General features: G+C 49.2%; 1 protein-coding gene across 1 annotated transcript; it reads left to right on the top strand.

Moving 5' to 3' along the window:
• The first annotated feature begins 15721 nt into the window (after nt 1-15721).
• On the top strand, nt 15722-16883 carry ACKR5 (atypical chemokine receptor 5). The gene has a single exon (XM_075553239.1). The coding sequence runs from the start codon at nt 15722-15724 to the stop codon at nt 16823-16825; it is 1104 nt and encodes a 367-aa protein (XP_075409354.1). The 3' UTR covers nt 16826-16883.
• The last annotated feature ends 2576 nt before the right edge of the window (nt 16884-19459 follow it).

The raw sequence follows: 19459 nt of genomic DNA, 5'->3' as shown, positions 1-19459 counted from the left end.
TGAGACTGCAACATATCAAAACAGACAAAATACATCAAAAAGCTTTGCTTAGAAGTAAATGTATAGCCTTAAACAACAATCTAAATTTTCACCTCAATGCTACTAAATCAAAACTAGCAATTTATGTAAGTAGAGTGTCTCACAAAAGGGGAAGACCTCAGTGAGCTGAATTGCTACAGTGGCTGCCAGAATGCGCTCAAACGTAGCAATGATTGTGAAGCTGGTGCAAGACTGTTGCGCACTGAGTCATTCTGAATCAGAACTGTGACTCAACCACACCTACCCACAATGAGAACTCATGAAACATTAAGACATCATGACCAATATCATTCTATTTAAGAAGTGTGAGGTTGTTATGAGCTTTCAAAATACAAGCCGTGTAAATCATCAAATGAATAAAACATAATGGAAAAACAGTATGGCATTCCCAATAGGGAAAAAAGACAATTGCTAAAATGCAAAATACGTACATGATTTAGAATAAAACAGTTAAGAACAGAGGCAACCTTTTAAATTTGACCTCAGATAGCTATTTTTTTTAATTAGAGCAAATAGCATACCTAAGGATAAAATGTTAAATGTATTATCTGACTTGGAACTGAGATTAAGATGGCTGCTCTCGGTATTTCTGTTCAGCATCGTACTAGAATTTCTATTCAGTATAATGAAAGACAACATGTCAATAAAAGGAATTAGAAAGAAAATTGCCACAACCGGATGATCATCTGAAATAAAAACCATTGTAACCATAAAATCTAGACTTTAATTAATAAACTTAAAAACAAAACTTTGAACCAGAACTCACATTCTTTTTTTTAACCTGTTTTGTTGGGAGCTACTACAGATATCATACCAGTCTATAGTTCAATCACATCGAGCAGTATTGTACAATTGCTACTACAATCTATTTCAAAACATTTTCTTCCTTCTTAAACTTTTTGATATCAGCTCCCCTATACCCCACTCCCCCATCATATGCTCCCCCTGAGCCCTTATTCTACTTGTTGTCTCTATAGGTGCATCAATCCTAGGCTTCATATACCAAAAAACAGAAAAACATATAACAAAAATTCAAAAGGGCTACCCATAATGACAAAATACATCAGAAGTAAGCCCCAATGTGAGAAAAAAAATCAGAAAATATTCAAAACCAGATTAGGCCCAAAGTATATCAGAGGGGGGATCAAATGACAAAGGTTTAACTGCTCACGTCAGGTTTATCATTTTGATCCCCGATAGCCATCTCTTCTATAGTCTCTGTTTTATCCCCATGCCTCAATTGCAGTTAGAGGGGAATCACCAGAGGCTTATTTCCTGTGTGGATCTCACAAAGGTTTCTTGGGTTCCCACTGTCATCCATAGCCTTCTGCAAACCAGAATCTCACAGAATAAATTCTGGTGCTAATCCCTCTTTCAGTTTGGGATTACATAATTTGCAATCCTTGGGTCACAGATATTGTGCTTCTCCCGTGTGGACTTGGTTGATATCTCACTTAGATGGTTGCTGGTTTGGAAACAAGTCTTTAAGACCCCAGATGCTCTTCTATCTGATAGGCAGGCACCATCTAGTCTCTTCACCACACTTTGCTATCCCACCCATATCTTTCGTGTTTCCTCCATGAGGGTTAGTGTCAAGCAGGATCATGTTGTAAGAACTAACTGTTCTTAAATTGAAGCTAGAATTTAGTGTGAACTCAAAATCCATTCCTGGATCTATGTTTTTTATCTGCTTTGGGGTTCCTTAGAGATCTCATTGTTAATTTCTGATAGTCTTATTGATCATCTCCCTAGAGCATAAGGACCTTCTGTTAATAGTGGCTTGATTAGCCTCTGGTACTAATTTTTAAAGCACTGTTGAGAAAGGGGTATTTGCTAACTCCATATTATAATACCTGAATTATTCATTTATAGAATAAATCTTACGTAGCTGGATGCTGCTTACACAAACAATGGGAGTTGGTGCTTGGCAAAATTTACAATAATATTCACTGCCAGTGTCAATCAAAGGTCTCCCAGAATAATATTTACCTTAATACAGTAAGTAGGTTATTATTGATGTACTAAGTCAATATTGGTCTGCCTACCTACAATTCAATACTGTTGTTTAGTTGTCTTCTGCTTCTTCAAATACCATGATTTTTCAATCTTAAGTCCTCAGTTTACAGATGTTTGAGGCAGAGTCCAGTTCACCTAATGTAATTTCCACATTAGATCCTTCTAGTGTGGCCTTTAGAGCGTGTTGTGCACCTTGAAGACCCAGGACTCAATGCCTCTGTGTTCTGTGGCATTTGACCTGGGTCCCCATGGTGTCAGAGCTCACACGCTTGGCAGCATTATCTCCCCCATCACACGCTTGGCAGCATTATCTCCCCCAAGAAACACGGGGTAATTTAAAATCCTTATTTATTTAAAAATCACCATAAATGCACATATTTTTCCAAAGCAAAGTGCAACACTTAATGCTTTGGGGTTATAAAATAGAATACGGTCTGTAATATCAAGCCTGGACTCTGCAACCTAGCTCGTTTGACAAATTCAGCATAAGGGATAATGGAAGTATATAAATTTTCTACCTGAATTTTTCTTTTTTGTCTCCATGTGCAGTCTCCCTTGGGAGAAAGTTAGCTTCTACTTATTTGTACTCTATGATCCCCAGTCCCCACCTTCTCACTCCACTCAGTAGTTTGAAATAAACAGCCACTGCAATCAGAAAGGTAAGATAATATAAAAAAGCGGGAAGAGAAAAGAATATGAAGCAGCAGGGTCTAAGGTTGTGATTAATATTGAATTAATAGTGATGGATTAATCTCGAATCCTCAGGAAAAGACTCCCACGGGGGAACAGAAGCAGGAAATCCCACGCCTGAGGGAGTCCAAGAAAGTCTCGACCACACACTTGGAAATACAATAGCCTCCACCCAAAAGGGACCCAAAAGGAGAGATGGTGACCACATGGCCCCTTGCTTTCCTCACATTCAACTGCGTTTATGTGTGTGGAGCAGTCAGCAATCAACATTATGTTACATTTGTAAGAGAAGAGTGGGTGGTGGTGAAATAAAGATATGGTAGCTGCCTGCTGTCAGGGTTTGTATGTACATGGAACTATCGGAGGACAAGGAGCCCTGGGGGTGTAGTGGTTATGCATTGGGCTGAGGTCTGCAAGGTCAGCAGTTTGAAACTACCAGCTACACCACAGGAGAAAAATGGTGTTTTCCACTCCCATAAACAGTGACAGTCTCATAAACTCAGAGAGGCAGTGCCCTATAGGGTCACTATGAGTCAATTTCCACTCAATGGCAGTGAGATTGGAGGACAGTGACAGTCCTTTCTTGTCTTTCTGATCCCAGTGCCTGCTCCCTAGCAGGCCATCAACCTGTTTAAATGAAGCAGGGACAGAATTTGAAGAAATGCAGTAAAAGTCAAGAAATGTATAGTGAGAAAGAAAGTGGTGAGAGAGAGACAGATGTTATCCATAGTTTGTTTTGATCCACACAGTGGAATGTCTTTGCATTGTCAATAAAACACACGCAAACATCTGTGATAGTTATATAAGCTTCTGTCCATTTGAAAGGATTAAGAGTGAAGGGGTGGTGTCTAGCCTGTCAATCAGGTGATAGCCAATGAGGCCTCTGTTTGGGCATGGCCTTCTCTTGAGGATTCTGGGAACTCCAGTATTCCTCCTTGGAGATGGGAGACTCTCTCAGCTCATTCCTTGTTTGACATCCCTGTGGAAAAAGCACATGGAGAGAGGCTGATGGAGCCTGACCTCTGGAGCTGGAGAAGACATGTAGAGACCCCTGCCAGTGCTGAGATGCTTACAACACTACTGGATCCACAAGACTTCCCACCAACTGGCTTATGATCTTCCACATTCAACATCATTGCATGTGTTTTGTGAGTCTGAAGAGGACTTTATTGATTGGTATCCAACATGTGGGCTAATATCAGACTTGTGAATTGATCTGGACTGGGCTGGGATATTTTCTCAATATTCAACTGCTCTTGTACACAAAGCTCTTTTTTATACATACATGAGTCTCCCTGAATTAGTTTCTCTAGTCTACCCAGTCTAACACAACATCTTTCTGGTATTCGCCACTTTCAGCCAAGAGTCATCAGATCTCTGCAGTGATATCACTCTTTCCAGGTCCTCTTCTGAATCGAGTTTGAGTTTCTGGGAGCTCCTTGTCAATGTGCTGCTCCAACCACTTTAAAAATATCTTCAGAAAAGTTTAATTTGTCTATGATATTAATAATATTGTTCAATAATTTTCACATTCTGTTGTGTCATCTTTCTTTGGAATGGGCACAAACATGGGTCTCTTTCGGCCAGGTGGCCAGGAAGCTGTTTTCCAAATTTCTTGACCTAGATGAGTGAGTGCTTCCAGTTCTGCATCCTTTGGTTGAACTTTTTCAGTTGGTATCCCGTTAATTCCTGGAGCCTTTCATTTTCGCCAAGGTCATCGGTGCAGTTTGGACTTCCTCCTTCAATACCATTGGTTTTTGTTTTGTTTTGTTTTAATACCATTGGTTTTGGATCATATATATGCGACCTCTTGAAGTGGTTGAATGTCAATTACTTGGGGTACAGTGACTGTGTGTCCCTTCCATCTTCTTCCTGCATCATTCAATATTTTCCCCATAGAATCCTTCAATAGTATAACTCGGGGTTCAATTTTTTTTATGTTCTTTCAGTTTGAGACACTCTGAGTATGTTCTCCCTTTCCGTTTTCTAATGCCAAGTCTTTGCGCACTTCATTATTGTACTTTACTTTGTCTTCCCGAGCTGTGAAATCTTTTCAGTGCATTTCATCATTTCTTCTGTCCATTGTAGCTACTTTATGTTCAAGAGCTAATCTCTTCTGACATCCATTTGGTCTTTTCTTTCTTTCCTGTCTTTTTAATGACCTTTTGTGTTCTTCATGCATGATGTTCTTGATGTCATCCTACAAATTATTGGGTCTTTGGTCATCAATGTTCAATATGTGTCAAATCTGTTCTTGAGATGGTCTCAAAATTCCATGGAATATGCTTACAGTCATATTTTGTCTTTTGTGGATTTGTTTTAATTTTCTTCAGCATCAATCTGAACTTGCATATAAGCAATTGATGATGTGCTCCACAGTTGGACTCTGGCCTTATCTTGGCTGACAATATTGAGTTTCTCCATTGCCTCTGCCACCAAACCAAAAACAAGTAAACAAATTTGCTGGCATTGATTCGATGCCAATTCATAGCGACCCTCGAGGACAGGGTGGAACTGCTCCTGTGGGTTTCCAAGACTGTCAGTCTCTCCGGGAGTAGAAAGCCCATAGTAGAAAGTCATGTAGTCAATTTAATCACTGTATATTCTATCTGGTGAGACCCACATGTATAATAGACATTTATGTGGTCGAGAAAAGGCATTTGAAGGAAATGAATGGCAATGCAGAAGTCATTAACCTTGCAAGGTTCTATTATGTGATGTCCAGCATCATTTCTATCACCAAGGCCCTATTTTCATTTACTAGTCTTTCCTCTTTGTACCCAACTTTTGTATTTCAATCACTAGTAATTATCAATGCATCTTAGTTACATGTCTGATCAATTTCAGACTGAAGGAGTTGGTGTGATTCTTTGATTTCTTCATCATTGGCTTTAGTAGTTGATGTGGAACTTTGAACAATAGTTCCACTAACTGGTTTTCTTTGTAGGCCTTCAGATACTATCCTGAAGGCCTACAAAGGCAGCATTGTACTTTGAGAAGGATCTTGACATATTCTTTTTGACAATGAACGCAATGCCATTCCTCTTGAATTTGTCCTTCCAGGCACAGCAAACTGTATGCTTGTCCAATTCATAATGACCAAGATTGGCACATTTTCCATCTAGGTTATAGATTTGTATGCATTCTTTTTCATTTTTGATAGCTTCCAATTTCCCTAAATTCATACCTCAAACATTGCTCTACTTTCAAGAGGCAATGCTCCCCCAGTCTTAGTGCTGAAGAACTCATCTTCCAACATGCGATCGGACACTGTTCCTCTGCTTTCCATGAAGTCCTCAGTGGTTAATCCCACAGAAATGGATGCTCACGCCCTTCTTCCTTGTCTGTCTTCGTCTGGGAGTTCTGCTGAAGCCTGTCCACCAGGGGAGATCCTGCTGATGTCCTGTCTTCTGGCTGCTGATGGCGTAGCCTCAAGCATCACAACAACACACAAGTTACCAAACCAAAACCCACTGCCATCGAGCTAATGCCAACACAGTACAACAAATTGACAGGCGGTGGTGGAATAATCTGTATAGAAATAGATCAAAGGGAAGCTAATTTACTGTGTAAACTTTCACCTTGACCACAATGACGTTTTACTTTAAATAATAGACTCGAACAATTGTGAGGATGGTGAAACCCAGGTAGTATTTCGTTCTGTCGTACAGCTGCCTGTTGTGCATCAGAACTGACTCGATGGCACCTGACGACGACAACAACAACAACAACAGGGGGAGGAAAAAAAGGAAGGAAGGAAATCATTAGCAGTAAGGTTCTGTAAAGTTGAAAAAGACAAACTTAAAATCCCTGGGCCAGAGATGAGGTCTGCATTGGGAGCTCTAGAACTCACCTTCCAACATCCTGAGACAATAGCCACCAAGTTCATCCTGTGCACTGGAGAACTGTGGGGTGAATAGTCAAGGCAGGCTTTGGGGAGGAGGTGAGGGGCTCTCAACCCAGAACCTGGCCACCATCTCCGCCTCAGTGCGGGTCCCTCTTCCTCCCACTGTGCCAGATGGCTGGCTCAGCCCTCCTCTGCCATCTCCAGGTCATTCCGTCTCTAAGAACTCCCAGGAAGGCACATGAGAAAAATACACCTTCCCCTCCAGTACCAACGCCTCCTTATCTTATCTCTTTCCTATTTATAACACTAGGAAAGGTTTTACTCACCATGGGCCTATATCGAAGTTTCAAGTCATGGGAAGAAGACAGGATTAGAAAGGGCCTACACCCCCTCCCCCAAGGAACTGGGCATCAACAGCCTGGTGGAGGTTGGTGTGAGTGGGCACTGAGGCCAGCACCATCTGGAAGAGTAGTTCAAATGTTCTCAGGAGGGCAAGAGAGTGGGCCAGGCAGGCTAAGAGGCCCCCGGTGAAGCTTGAAGGAGAAGCAAGGCATGCTCAGTGAATGGGGCTCTCCACTGGGGCCCGCAGCAGCTCCAAAGACTAAGGCTCATGGAGGAACAAGGTGAGATGGGCCTAACCATGTAGAAGGCAGGCCGTGGGGATGGAGGTGACGTAGGGCCAAGGCCATGAACCCAGCCTAGAGGTTGTGTGAGGGTCACCCTTCAAAGCAGACCAGAGGGATGTGTCCCTTGGGTGGTGTGTATTAGGAGGAGGCTTTGAGGTCCCCACAATAAGCTCCACAGTGGGGTGGAGGGGAGTCCCTCTTCCTCATGGGAGCAGCTGCCAGGTTTAGGGGCTGCTCCTGGGGGATAGGGAGGCAGTGAGCCCCTCTGCCCAGAGACAGTGGTCCTGGGAGTGACCTCTGTGTGCTGGGGAAAGACCCATGGAAGGCCCAGTCCATCAGCCCCGGTGGCACCTGATGAACAGGTGGTTGGGCCTGTCCAGCAAATATTTCTCGAGGGGTGCTCCAGAAAAAGAGAGGGCATGCCAGGGGCGGAAGATCCTAGGCACAGGCAGAGCGGGGCACAGGAGCTGGGGGCCAGGAAGCAGCAGAGCTCTGTGAACCGGCGAGAGTTGGGGGCCAGTGCTTGTGGCAGGCTACAGCATGCAGGATCTGCTTCGCTACCTGGGCCTGGAAGCGGCGTCTGCCGGGAGACTGCAGAGGACAACAAGTAGGGAATTTACGTCATTTTCAAATAACACCAGTTTCCACGAAATGACCCGGTCTTTGGAACCTAGCAGTGTCCAAGAAGAGGAATAGCTGTCTCCCCAATCCCACCACCGTGACAGTTTCAGAGTTCCAACCATGGACCTGCAGGCAGTATGAGAAGGGGGAGGCTGAGTCAGTGTGAAGGGGAGGGCTCTTGACTTTGAAAGTACTGGGGGTTCCCAACGTTTGAGTCACAGTCCGTGATGAAGACGTATTTGTCTCACAGGCGGCTTACCCCTCTCTCTGCCTGTACTGGCACAGACGGAGGGAGGTACAGGCCCTGAGGCTCACGTTCATGTGTCTCTCCGAGGGCAGAGGCAGGCGGGCTGGGATGGGAAGAAAGCCCAGGCCTCTGCCTGCATTCAGGAGAGCCGTGCAGGCAGCCGGCGTCCGGCCCCTGCATGAAGTCCTCGCGTTTCTTCCTGCTCAATGGCTTTCTTAGACACGATTGACTCTGGCCCGCAGCCTCTTTGGTCTACTGACACCATGCATTTCCCAGCGACTGCCTTCACCAGAGGGTACCGCTTCCCAACCTCTCTCAGTCCACTGCGCCCTACTGCCTGTCTACACGTGTGTGCACACATGCCCACACGTGCACGCCTGTGCACCAGCTCATCATTGCATTGGGCCTGGCTCCCTCCCGGAGGAAAGAAACCTGGAAAGAGGAGGGCCCAGCACAGGGCGGGGCCCAAGAGAAAAGGGACAAGGGAGGGAACTTTGAGCTTCTTCATCCATCAGTTCTCCTCCCACCTTGGCAGAGTGGTGTAAATGGCTAGGTGCTCAACTACTAACCAGAAGGCTGGAGGCTCAAACCTACTCAGAAGTGCCTCCAAAGAAAGGGCTGGCAATCTGCTGCTGAGACATCACAGCCTTGGAAGCCGTACAGCCGTTCAGAGCACAAATCTACACTTGTATACCAGGCATAGCCATGGGTCAGACTCAACTCCGTGACAACTAGGGAGGGTTCTTCATTGGTTGCTTGCTTGGTTTTCCACCATGAGACTGCAGTAACCTTGAGTTGCAGCCCCAGGGACACCCCGTAGCAAACATCACCGCTTTGTGTCCGTTGGGAGATGGTTGCAGACATAGGAGACTTAACCAGTCCACAGCACCCTGACACTCTCTGGAGAGGACTCCTGGAGGTGGGTCCAGGCCCCTCTGATCCCTTTCTCCCATGGGTGGGGAGGGGGGTGCGACACTTGGTTCAACACATGGCTCAATTCAACATTCTCTTTCATGGGGAGAAAAAGGATAGAAATCTATAGGTACTCATTTGAGGCCGAAGCAGTCATTTGATTTCGTGTTCATAAGGCAGCGTGGAGTGAGTGGCCTGAACATTAGCCCATGGGTGGACTCAAATTTCTTGAGGGCAAGATCCTGGCCTTTCATTTCATCCTTTCCAGCAGCTGGCTGTGCCCCACGTCTCACAGAGACTCTGTATTTATAGGATGAGTCCGTGTGAATGATGGTGAGATAGATGATGCTGAAACCATTCTTACACTCCCCAGCAATATGAGAGTCCCTAAAACCTCCATTTTCTAATCTTGGCCTCCCTGGGTGGCGCCCACAGTTAAGCGTGTGGTTTAACTAGCGCTTGGCAGCTCAAGTCTACCCCGAGATACCTCAGAAGAAAGGCCTGGCTCTCTGTCCCCAACGATCGCAATCTTAAAGACGCTCTGGGACCATTCTCCTCTGCACACAGGGGGCCTCGGAAGTCAGATTTACTCAAGGCAACTGGGTTTGGGGTTTGATAACAAAGGAGGAGAGCCAAGGTACTTTGTGGCGTCTTCCCGACTCTAAATTGCAGAGTCACAGATCCCAGATGGCTTCCTCAAAATGGTGCAACCTTGGCCAGTGGAGGCCTCAAGAAGCCCTGCAGGGTTCAAGGACAATGTCTGCTCAGCCCACAGTAGGTGCTCAACAAAGGTTAGCAGAAACTGAATCAATCTGGATGCAGGAAGGGAGCACATCTCCAGAGGGGCAAGGAGAAGGTGCTGGGGGTCGAAGATGGGGGATCAGAAAGATGACCAGAGGCCTGGGAGGGACAGGAAACTGAGGCAAAGGGGCAGAGCAGAGGCCTGCTGGGCGTGTGCTGGCGAATGTCCATTCCCTGAAGGGAATGGTATGTGGAGCCCTGACAGTCTCTTATCAGTGTTTCCAAACTTCCTCTTCCTTAGACTAGTGTTGAGATGGCAGCTGCCCCGACCCCCACCCCCACCCAATCCTGTTTCCTTTCCTTGGAAAGTCGAAGGTTCGAGGAGGAGGCAACACAAATTCAGTGTTCCCTTCTCCAAACCCTCCCCTGGTCATCCCACTTATTCCTCAGCCTCTCCTGCACCGAAGGAATTCCCCACTGAGTCACCTCTCCAAAAGATGCCCTACCCGATTCCTTTACCCTCTCCCTCACCCCCCCCCCCCCCCGTACTGGAGATAATTCCTAGGGCAGTCGTTTTTAACCTTTGAGGCCTCCTGGACCCTGTAGAGAATCCCTGTCTTTCCCCCGAGGAGCAGGTGGTGGATTAGAACTGCAGACCTTGTGGATCGCAGCCCTACATCACAAGAGAATCTAAAGAAGGCTCTAAACCCTATAAAAATGCTCTTAACTCAACAGATATTTTTCAAGGCAGATCACCAGAATCAAAGAATCCAAGTTAAGAATTCCTGTAATACATGTTTAGTAAAATTCTAGCAGTGTGACCCAGGCACATGAATAATTCCCAGTGCCTGGGGTCCCCGTGTCTTTAATGGTCAATTTGGTTTGGGGGTTGACCTTGTCAGTGGGAGCTGTGGTGGCATAATGGTTATGCATTGGGCTAACTTCAAGGTCAGTTTCTCCGAGCGAGGCGTACCAGACTTTCTATACCTGTAAAGAGTCACAGCCTCAGAAACCCATGGAGACAGTTCTGCCCTGTCCTATAGGGTCACTATGAGCCAAAATTGGTTGGGTGTTTGGGTCTTCTTAACCTCCTTCGTGATAGGGCGTCAGTTCTGACTCATAGCATCCCTATGGAAAAGAACAGAGAGCTGCTCCTGGGGTTTCCGGAGGCTGGAAATCTTTACAGGGGCAGCCTCATCTTTCTGGTGGTGGGTTCAAATGCTGACCTTGACCGGCTCTCCTCATCTGGTCAGGGGAGCCCTTGAATGGTGCAAGTGGTTAATGCTCTTAGCGGCCACCAGAGATGAGAGATTCAGATCCACCTGAGGCATCTCAGAAGAAAGGCCTGGTGATCTACTTCCAAAAAACCAGCCCCTGAGAACTCTGTGGAGCACAAGTCTGCACTGTCACCCATGGGTTGCCCTGGGCGGAAATGGGCTTAACAGCATCTGGTACTGTGTCACATTGCCATGAGGTTTAAACGGGGCAACACCTGTCGGGCCGTTTGCAATCTGTCTGGCAAATAGAGTCTTGAATAAGTGTTACTATTATTATATCCCTTCTGTGGCCATCCATAGTGGAATGGAAGGCTGCTCTCACTCTTCTGGGCAAGAAACACAACCCTAGCCAATTAAATAAAAGAGGAAGACAGTGTTGACCTAAGTCAGGAGGGGAGGGGGGGAATGGCTGCTGGTGATGGGATAGAAGTATCTCAGAGGCCAGCAGATCTCTCATTTCCATTTTTATCTCATGTATCTCGCACTCAGCACAGCAGGGCGCCTGGAGTTGGCGGAGCCCATTCAATACCCCTCTGAGGGAGGCAACATTCTCCTTGCTGAGGAGGGTTATGTCCCTTCCCAAGATCACACAGCTCCTGAGTGGTGGAACCTAATGTCAATGCCTGGTCTGATCCCCAAGCTGGTGGGATCTGCACTTGGTCTTGATGCAAGAAGGTAATGGAGCCTGGAATCTCTGAACAGAGAGAACCAAGCTGCACACCTCTTTGAGGAGCCTGGGCAGACCCTCCTGTGGGGCTGCTGGTTAGACACGGTTGCCAATCTGGGGTGGGAAAACTGTGACAGGAGCATAGGGTGACCTCAGCAGCGAGACCCGGCTTCGACACTCGCCTTCGGGACGCTCGGACTGGGACTGCAAGGATGGTTGTTGCTGTACTCTTTCTTCAGCCCGGGCTTCCACCACCCACCTGCCCCCACCACCTCAGGACACTCAAAACCCCAAAGCACACTCACTGCCATTGGGCTGGATCTGATTCATCGCAACCCTACAGGACCGGGTGAAACTGCCCCGGTGACTTTCTGAGACTGTGACTCTTTCCAGGATTAGAAAGCCTTCTCTTCTCCCATGGAGTGGCTGGGGGTTTCAACCTGCTGTCTTTGCAGTTAGCAGCCTCACTGTGTGGCCACTATCCCCTCAGGGCTCCTCCTTCAGGGCCCTGGAGCCAAGCAAGGCAGGGAATTCCTGGAGCTACCTGCCTCACCCCTTCCTCCAAAGTCCAGGCCAAGCCCTCTGTCCCAGCTAGATCCTGGGAAGTCGCCAGCCTTTATCTGTGCCTCTCAATACCTCCTCCCTGGTACCTTTCCTTCCTTTCCTGATTGCTGATCACAATGTCTTGTTTATAATTTTTTGAAAAAGAGGGATGGGGGGCAGGGAGAAAATAAATTTCCAGGAATTGTTTTCCCATGGCTGCTGCTATTGCTTAGTGTGAAGCTGTCTGCTCCTCTCTCCTGTCCAGGCCTCCTGCCCCTCCCTCTTTCCCTTCCGTCCAGCTTCACTCTCCCAACTTCCCACCCAGCCCTCCAAACACACACACACACACACACACACACACACACACACACTCGCACGCGCACTCTCTCACACAAACTGCAGAGTTGTCGCTGACTTCTTCCTGAGACAACTGTTTTCTCCCTCAGCCTCTGCCAGAAGGAGCCACTGGCACGTCCTCCTCTGCCCAAAAGCACTTTCTGGATGAAAGGAGGAGGCAGGGACATGGGAACAGGTGGGGGTGAGGCTTGCGTTACAGCTTAAAATGTAAGCACCGCCTCTGCAGGATGACCATGAAAACCCAAAATCCATTTGCCGAGGCCCCCATGTGGATTAAGCTTCCACGGACTTCCTTCTGCTCATTCACCAAGGATGTAGATGATCTTGACCTCAGGCAGAGTGCACTGGAAAGAAGCTTGCCTCCCCCTTCTCCGGCCAGCAGGTTCTCTTAGGGGCTTGCCTGGGTGTGTCTTTGGTGGAGATCACCTTACTGGGGGATAGTACACTTTCGGGAGTTGCGTGTGTGCGTCTTCATTGCCTTGGTTGGAAAGCCCTGGACCACTCTCATAAGCCCTTCTACCTGACATAATGTACATGCCCCAGTCATGGTACTGTGCCCGCTTCTTAGTGCCACCTGTAACTGTGATGCACTGATCTGCCACCAATCATGTATTGCTGAGAGTCCCCTTAGCCCCATGCCCTGTTTCCCCAGCATCCTAACTGTGGGTCCTTGGACGTCATTATATCCTCGTGCGCATGGCCTCCCTCATCCACATGATGTGTCTGTATCTTTGAGTCTTCTCTGTCCCTTTTGAGACTAATGCTTTACGTGCATTACGTGTGAGATCAGGGTCTCCTTTGTACCTTCAGACAGGGTGCTGTTGCCAGGTGAGAGGGCAAGGTCTTGGGGTGGAAGGACCTGCAGTCTAGGGGACATGAAACACTGAAATGCAGACTCCAGAGCAATGGAAGTGGTGGGGGGGGGGTCAGAAGGGACCCCCTGGGAGGCTGCTTGCTCTAGAAGAGGCTCCTCGTTGCCCAGGCCAAAGGCAAGGGAAGGGCAACAGACTCTCAGAAGGCTGCTCACTGAAAAACTGGGTCTCTATCGGATGGAAATAGATCCTGCAGACAGACGGGAACTGCCTGCAAAATCCAGGTAAACCCCGTCTCCCGTCCCTGGAGCTAGGGAGGACAGGTGTCTTTAGCCAGGCATGGTCTACTGTGTGTGTGGAGGGCTCAAGAAAACTGAAAATTTAAAAATACCGTCTCCACCCACATACCCTGGACCCTGGGCCAGCTCCAGGTAGCACTGCCCACAGTGTGGCTGACGTCAGGCACGCAGCCTCTGTGGGCTTCAAAGGGGCTAGGAAGCCAATTCTCCACCACAAGTTGATAGGACGGGATGATGATGAGGAGCCATCAGGGGGAGGAGCTACCCATCTCACATGCTTGGAGCTACACTTGGCAGGGAGAGATATGGAGTGGGTGGGGCAAGCAAACACCTCTCCCCACTTCCCCACTCCACCTGGCTCTCAGTTGCTGGTAAGGGTCTCTCTCTCTTTCCCGAGATTTTCACCTCGGGTCACAAAATAATGGCAAGGAACTGAACACCTATTTTTTTTTCTTTTGGCTGGGGGGCCAAGCAGACTGGCAGAGGGCAGGAAGAATGGCAGAGAAGAGACAGGTCCTCGGGGTCATTAAAAGTCAACTGTTTTTCAGATTTATTTTAGAGCCTCCACCCTCATCCAGTTCCGCCTGAGCAGGAGTGGTGGAATGGTGGGGTTCCCTGTTGACTGAAACCAAAAAGGCAGCTGCCTCTGGGATCCCGTGTATGTCTGAGAACTGACACATCAATGGCAGGTGGCCAAGCCTCTCTTCTGAGGGGCCTCTTGTTAGATTCTGACCCCTAACCTTTCTGTTAGCCGAGGAACAACCCAGGAGAACCACCCAAGGACTCCCGAGCTGACAATAAAATCTCAGCACCTTTGAGCTGACTCATAGCGCCCTATGGGATTGGGTGGATGGACCCCTGTGGGATGCAGAGACTGAAAGTGTTTACAAGAGTAGAAAGCCCATCTCTCTCCTGCCAAGCTGACTGAGAGAGGGGAAAGCAGTTGCACATGCAGAGCATTCGCCTGGGACTGCGTGGCTCCCTGTCATGGAGCCCCTGGTCCAGATGACACCCCTTTAGTAGGTACTAGGACTCTTGCCTTTGGGGTGGGAGTGGAGGGGGGAGAAGAGCTGAAACTTAAAGGTGCAGAGTCACACAGAACTAACGGGCGATGGTGTCTGGAGTTTTATGCTTGTCGCCTGACTCCTCCCCACTCCCAGCACACGGGGTCCCTCGCAGTGACTTCCCCTGTTACTGGATTGGAGGGATGAGCACAGGAAAAACCTGGCCCTCTCCCACAGCCTCAGGGAGTGACAGCTACTTCCCGGACGGACAGACGAGCAGCCAAGCTAGCCCACAGCCACAGGGCCTCCAGCCTCCGTGAGCTCCCTGAAAGCCCAACCAGGGTTGGAGGCCAAGAGCCCAACGGAAATTCAGGTGAGCGGAGCCCTCTTCCAGGGAAGAAGGGACCTGGGACTTCAAGACTACTAGCTTTTCCGCATGATCTACAGATGTTCCCAAGGATGGATTGGAGGGCTGTATGTTCCCATGGGATGCAGGTGGCGTAGTAGATTCCGTGTTGGACTGCTGACTGCGAGATCAGCTGCTCTGGGAAAGAGAAACCAGGATTTCTACTCCCATAAAGAGTTGGTCTTGGAAATACACAGGGGCAGCTAGTCTATACCCTGTCCTATAGGGTTGCTATGAGTCAGAATCGACTTGATGGCAGTGTTGGGTTGGGTTTGGTTTGGTTTGGTTTGGACTTTCCAATTGGAAAGAGAGAAACAGACCCTAATGAAGACTTGCTCAAAGGGTCAACGCCAGAGGAAGAAGAGGTTGGCTGTCACCTGGGGGTGGAGGTGGGGCGGCGCTGACATGGAAGCAATTTGGTTGGGTGTAAATAGCCCCTTTTATAAAGCCCTCTGCTGTTGGATGTTATTTAGTCACAGCATAAATTCTCAAATAAACTCCACCATCTTTTTTTTTTTGCCTCTTTAGACCCCCAAATCTTTTCCTCAAATCCTGCCCCTCTTCACCCCTCTGGCCTTCTGCCGGACAGCTTTCCACGCCTCCGTCTGCTGGTCCTGATGTCGGTCAGCAGCTCTGCCTATGACTATGGCCAGGTTCACAACGAGAGCGAGCTGCTCTACTTCTTCAACCACACGCTGTTCCACTGCCACCTGGAGCTCAGTGAGCACACCAAGCGCGTGGTCCTGTTTGTCCTCTACCTGGCCATCTTTGTGGTTGGGCTGGTGGAAAACCTCCTAGTCATCTGTGTTAACTGGCGGGGGCGGGGCCAGGGCCGGGTGGGGCTGCTGAACCTCTACCTCCTCAACCTGGCTGTCTCCGATCTGGGCATCGTCCTGACCCTGCCCGTGTGGATGCTGGAGGTGACACTCGACTACACCTGGCTCTGGGGCAGCTTCTCCTGCCGCTTCGTCCACTACTTCTACTTTGCCAACATGTACAGCAGCATCTTTTTCCTGGTGTGCCTCAGTGTGGACCGCTACCTCATCCTCACCAACGCCTCGCCTTCCTGGCAGCGCCACCAGCACCGAGCGCGGCGGGCCCTGTGCGCTGGTGTGTGGCTCCTCTCGGCCCTTATCCCGCTGCCCGAAGTGGTCCACATGCAGTTGGTGGAAGGCCCCGAGCCCATGTGCCTGTTCATGGCACCCTTTGAGAGCTATGACGAGTGGGCCCTGGCGGTGGCCCTGCTGACCACCATCCTGGGCTTCCTGCTGCCCCTTCTTCCCATTGCTGTCTTCAACGTGCTCACGGCCTGCCAGCTGCGGCGGGCAGTGCAGCCGGAGCGGGGGCGCCACTGCCGGCTGATGGGCGCCTACGTAGCCGTCTTGATCATCTGTTGGCTGCCCTACCATTTGACCCTGCTGCTGCTCACACTACAGGGGACCTACATCTCCCTCCACTGCCACCTGGTCCACCTGCTCTACTTCTTCAACGAAGTGACCAAGTGCTTCTCCATGTTCCACTGCGCCATCAACCCCGTCCTTTATAACTTCCTCAGCCCAAGCTTCCGTGGGCGGCTGCTGAACGCTGTGGTCCACTACCTTCCCAAGGACCAGGCCAAGACAGACGGCCGGGCTTCCACCTCCTCTTCCTCCACTCAGCATTCCATCGTCATCACCAAGGAGGGTGCACAGCGACCCCCCACTGCACCCTCTCAAGTCTGAACGTGCACACAACCTCTGCTTCCAAGTACCTGGCCCCCTGCACACCGCCGTCTCCACTGTCCAGCTGAGCCCCAGGTGGTGAGGGGGGCTGAGGAGCAGATCAGAGCATTCGTGGATTTTTGGATGCATCTTACAATACTGCGGTGCGGAGAAGGAGAAGGGACGAGGAATCAAAAGCAGGCCTGGGTGTTGTGCTGTTTGTCATTGTCCTTGCGTGTGAGAAGGGCGTGCAGGGGTGGAGGTGGGGGGGAGGTGAAATAAATAGAGACAGCTGACGCGGCTCTGCATTTCTGAAAGCTCTGTGCTTCCGGCAGCGCTGGGCTGGGGAAGGGAGCGAAGGGAAAAGAGGTGGTCCACAGAGGAAAGTGGACATCCTCAGTTCATCCATCACTCCAGCCGGAAAGAGTGCGCTGGCCAGGAACCCCGCAAAGCCGTCCTGCCATGTTTGTGTGCTTGCTGTTCTCCCAGCACAGCCTGCAAGTAGGGACAAGAGGCCAGAGGCCAAGGAACCAGGAGGCCTCAGCAGGCCCTTCCTGAGTGGTGCATCCTTAGTGCGCAGATAGTGGAGGGGCGGGGACCACAGGGACGGGACAGCCAAGGTCGGAGGCCAGCGCCCTGCAGCTGGGCTGGCGGGATGGGTTCCCATTACCCCACCCCCATCCCCAATGCCGGAAACCGGACCCCATTTCCTTGCCATATCCTCCCACTTGTCTATCCTGCTCCCCCTCCCACCAGAAGCAGAAGATGGTCCCCAAGTATCCTAATCCACGCCCCTTAGACCTAACCTCCCAGCTCTGGATCTAGGACACTACCAGAGATCACCCCCTCTCCCCATCCCTGCAGATCACAGGGCAACATTTGGGACAGTCATTCTGAGCCAGGGGGCAGCGGGCACTCTAGATGCCCTGTCCCTCAGTCCTAGGCTCCTGAAAAGGGAAAGGAGAAAGGCTTGGGAACAGAGTCACAATCTTGTGATTCTGCCCCAAGGCAGAGATCTGGACTTCTTCTGAGTCTCACCCTGGTCCTTCTTGCTTGCTGACCAGGTTTAAGCAATTTTCCCACCCAGCGCCTTACCTCTATTAACCCTAAGAAGAAACGCCCTCTGGGTAAGTCATGGGTATGCAAAAGCTCGTTCACCAGTTTGGGACACCCTGACTACAGCCATGAGGAACTCGACTTACATGTAGACCTAAGAACAGGTCCTCTCCTGTTTGTGGAGGGTGATGGGGTTGTAGGTGTAACCTGCCCCCAGGACCCTCCTTACCAATCAGTCCTGCTCAAAGTGCTATTGATCCGGAGGTTTGATTTGTAATAATGGCTCACTGACCCACCGACGAGCTGTCTCCCCTGTTCTGGATTCGCTGGATGCACCACATGCCTGCTCCAGTGCCTGTGCCTGGGTCTGCCTGGGATCCCTCTGCCCACCATGCCCACAGACAGCAATCTAGTGGCACGGAGCTGAGGCTTTTCGAAGCAGGAGCCTGGGTTGCAGCTTAAGGTTTCAGTAAGGACTTACCACCCCAATATAGAAAATGCATTAAAATGACATTTCTCCCTTGTTCCCCCCCGCCAAAAAAAAAAAACCACCACGCTGGGATCTGATGCCCCCGTTTCCTCAGACTTGGGTTCCAGGGATTTAAAAAACAACTACAACCTGTTTTATATCACCCACGACCCAGGACCCTCCTCCCCCAAATCTTGCTCTTCTTCCCACTGGTTCCAACCCGATGGCCAGTTCCCAGCCTGGCAGCACAAATACTTGCTGGGGGCCTTCCCTGCCATGAAAGGGTGCCAAGCAGGACCTGTCTGCGCCCACTGCTCGTTTTCCAGTACTGGGGAGCCTGGGCCTTGTGCTGAGGCCAGACCCTCCTTTTGGTGGTCTCATCCCCTTTGCTGTGGAAATATTTGTATCCACCTTGTGAAATTACACCAAACCTCTGCCTCCCATTTTAATCTTCCTCTCTTCTTTGATGACTAGCCCGTCCCTACTCTGATGCATCACACGACAGCAAGTTAAATAGTATTGACAAGAGTTTGTGACCAAACCTCTCGCTCCATAACGTCCAGGCTGGCTGGCCTCGGCTCTTTCGGGTCAGACAGAAACGGTTCCTATAAAAAAGGCTGGATCATTGACTTAATTTCCCAAGAAAAACAGGTTAACAAACTAATCCTGGGGAATTCCAGCCCCGGGACAGAATTCCAACAGCAGCTGAGCAGAACGCTGCCGCAAGAAGAGTGCCGAGCCCGACCAGCAGCCCTGGAGGGATGAGCACGGTCTGCCAGGAGGAAAAGAACACACAATTCCAATCTGCTTTTTTTATTCTAAATAAAAACCACACTTTGTGCCGAACAATGGAATATAAAAGAATCAGATGTACAACCATTTTAGACTTCTACTATTTGGGGGAAAAAGTTTACAAAATATACAAAACTTTACAGCAATAGATAGTAAACACTTAAATATTAGGAGGTCAGTACTTATTATTAATTTAATGGAAGGAGTCAGATGTCAAAACTCCTCTGCTTCACAGAAGAGTCTCGTAGATGTGGAGGGGAGAGGAGGCTGGACGGGGAAGGGGTGTTGTGAAACATCAACATCAAAACAATTTCATTTTCATTTTGATGTGATGTTTG

Source organism: Tenrec ecaudatus, chromosome 6, assembly GCF_050624435.1.
Source record: "Tenrec ecaudatus isolate mTenEca1 chromosome 6, mTenEca1.hap1, whole genome shotgun sequence".
Classification (NCBI taxonomy): Eukaryota; Metazoa; Chordata; class Mammalia; order Afrosoricida; family Tenrecidae; genus Tenrec; species Tenrec ecaudatus.
This window is presented reverse-complemented; position numbering and strand designations above follow the sequence as displayed.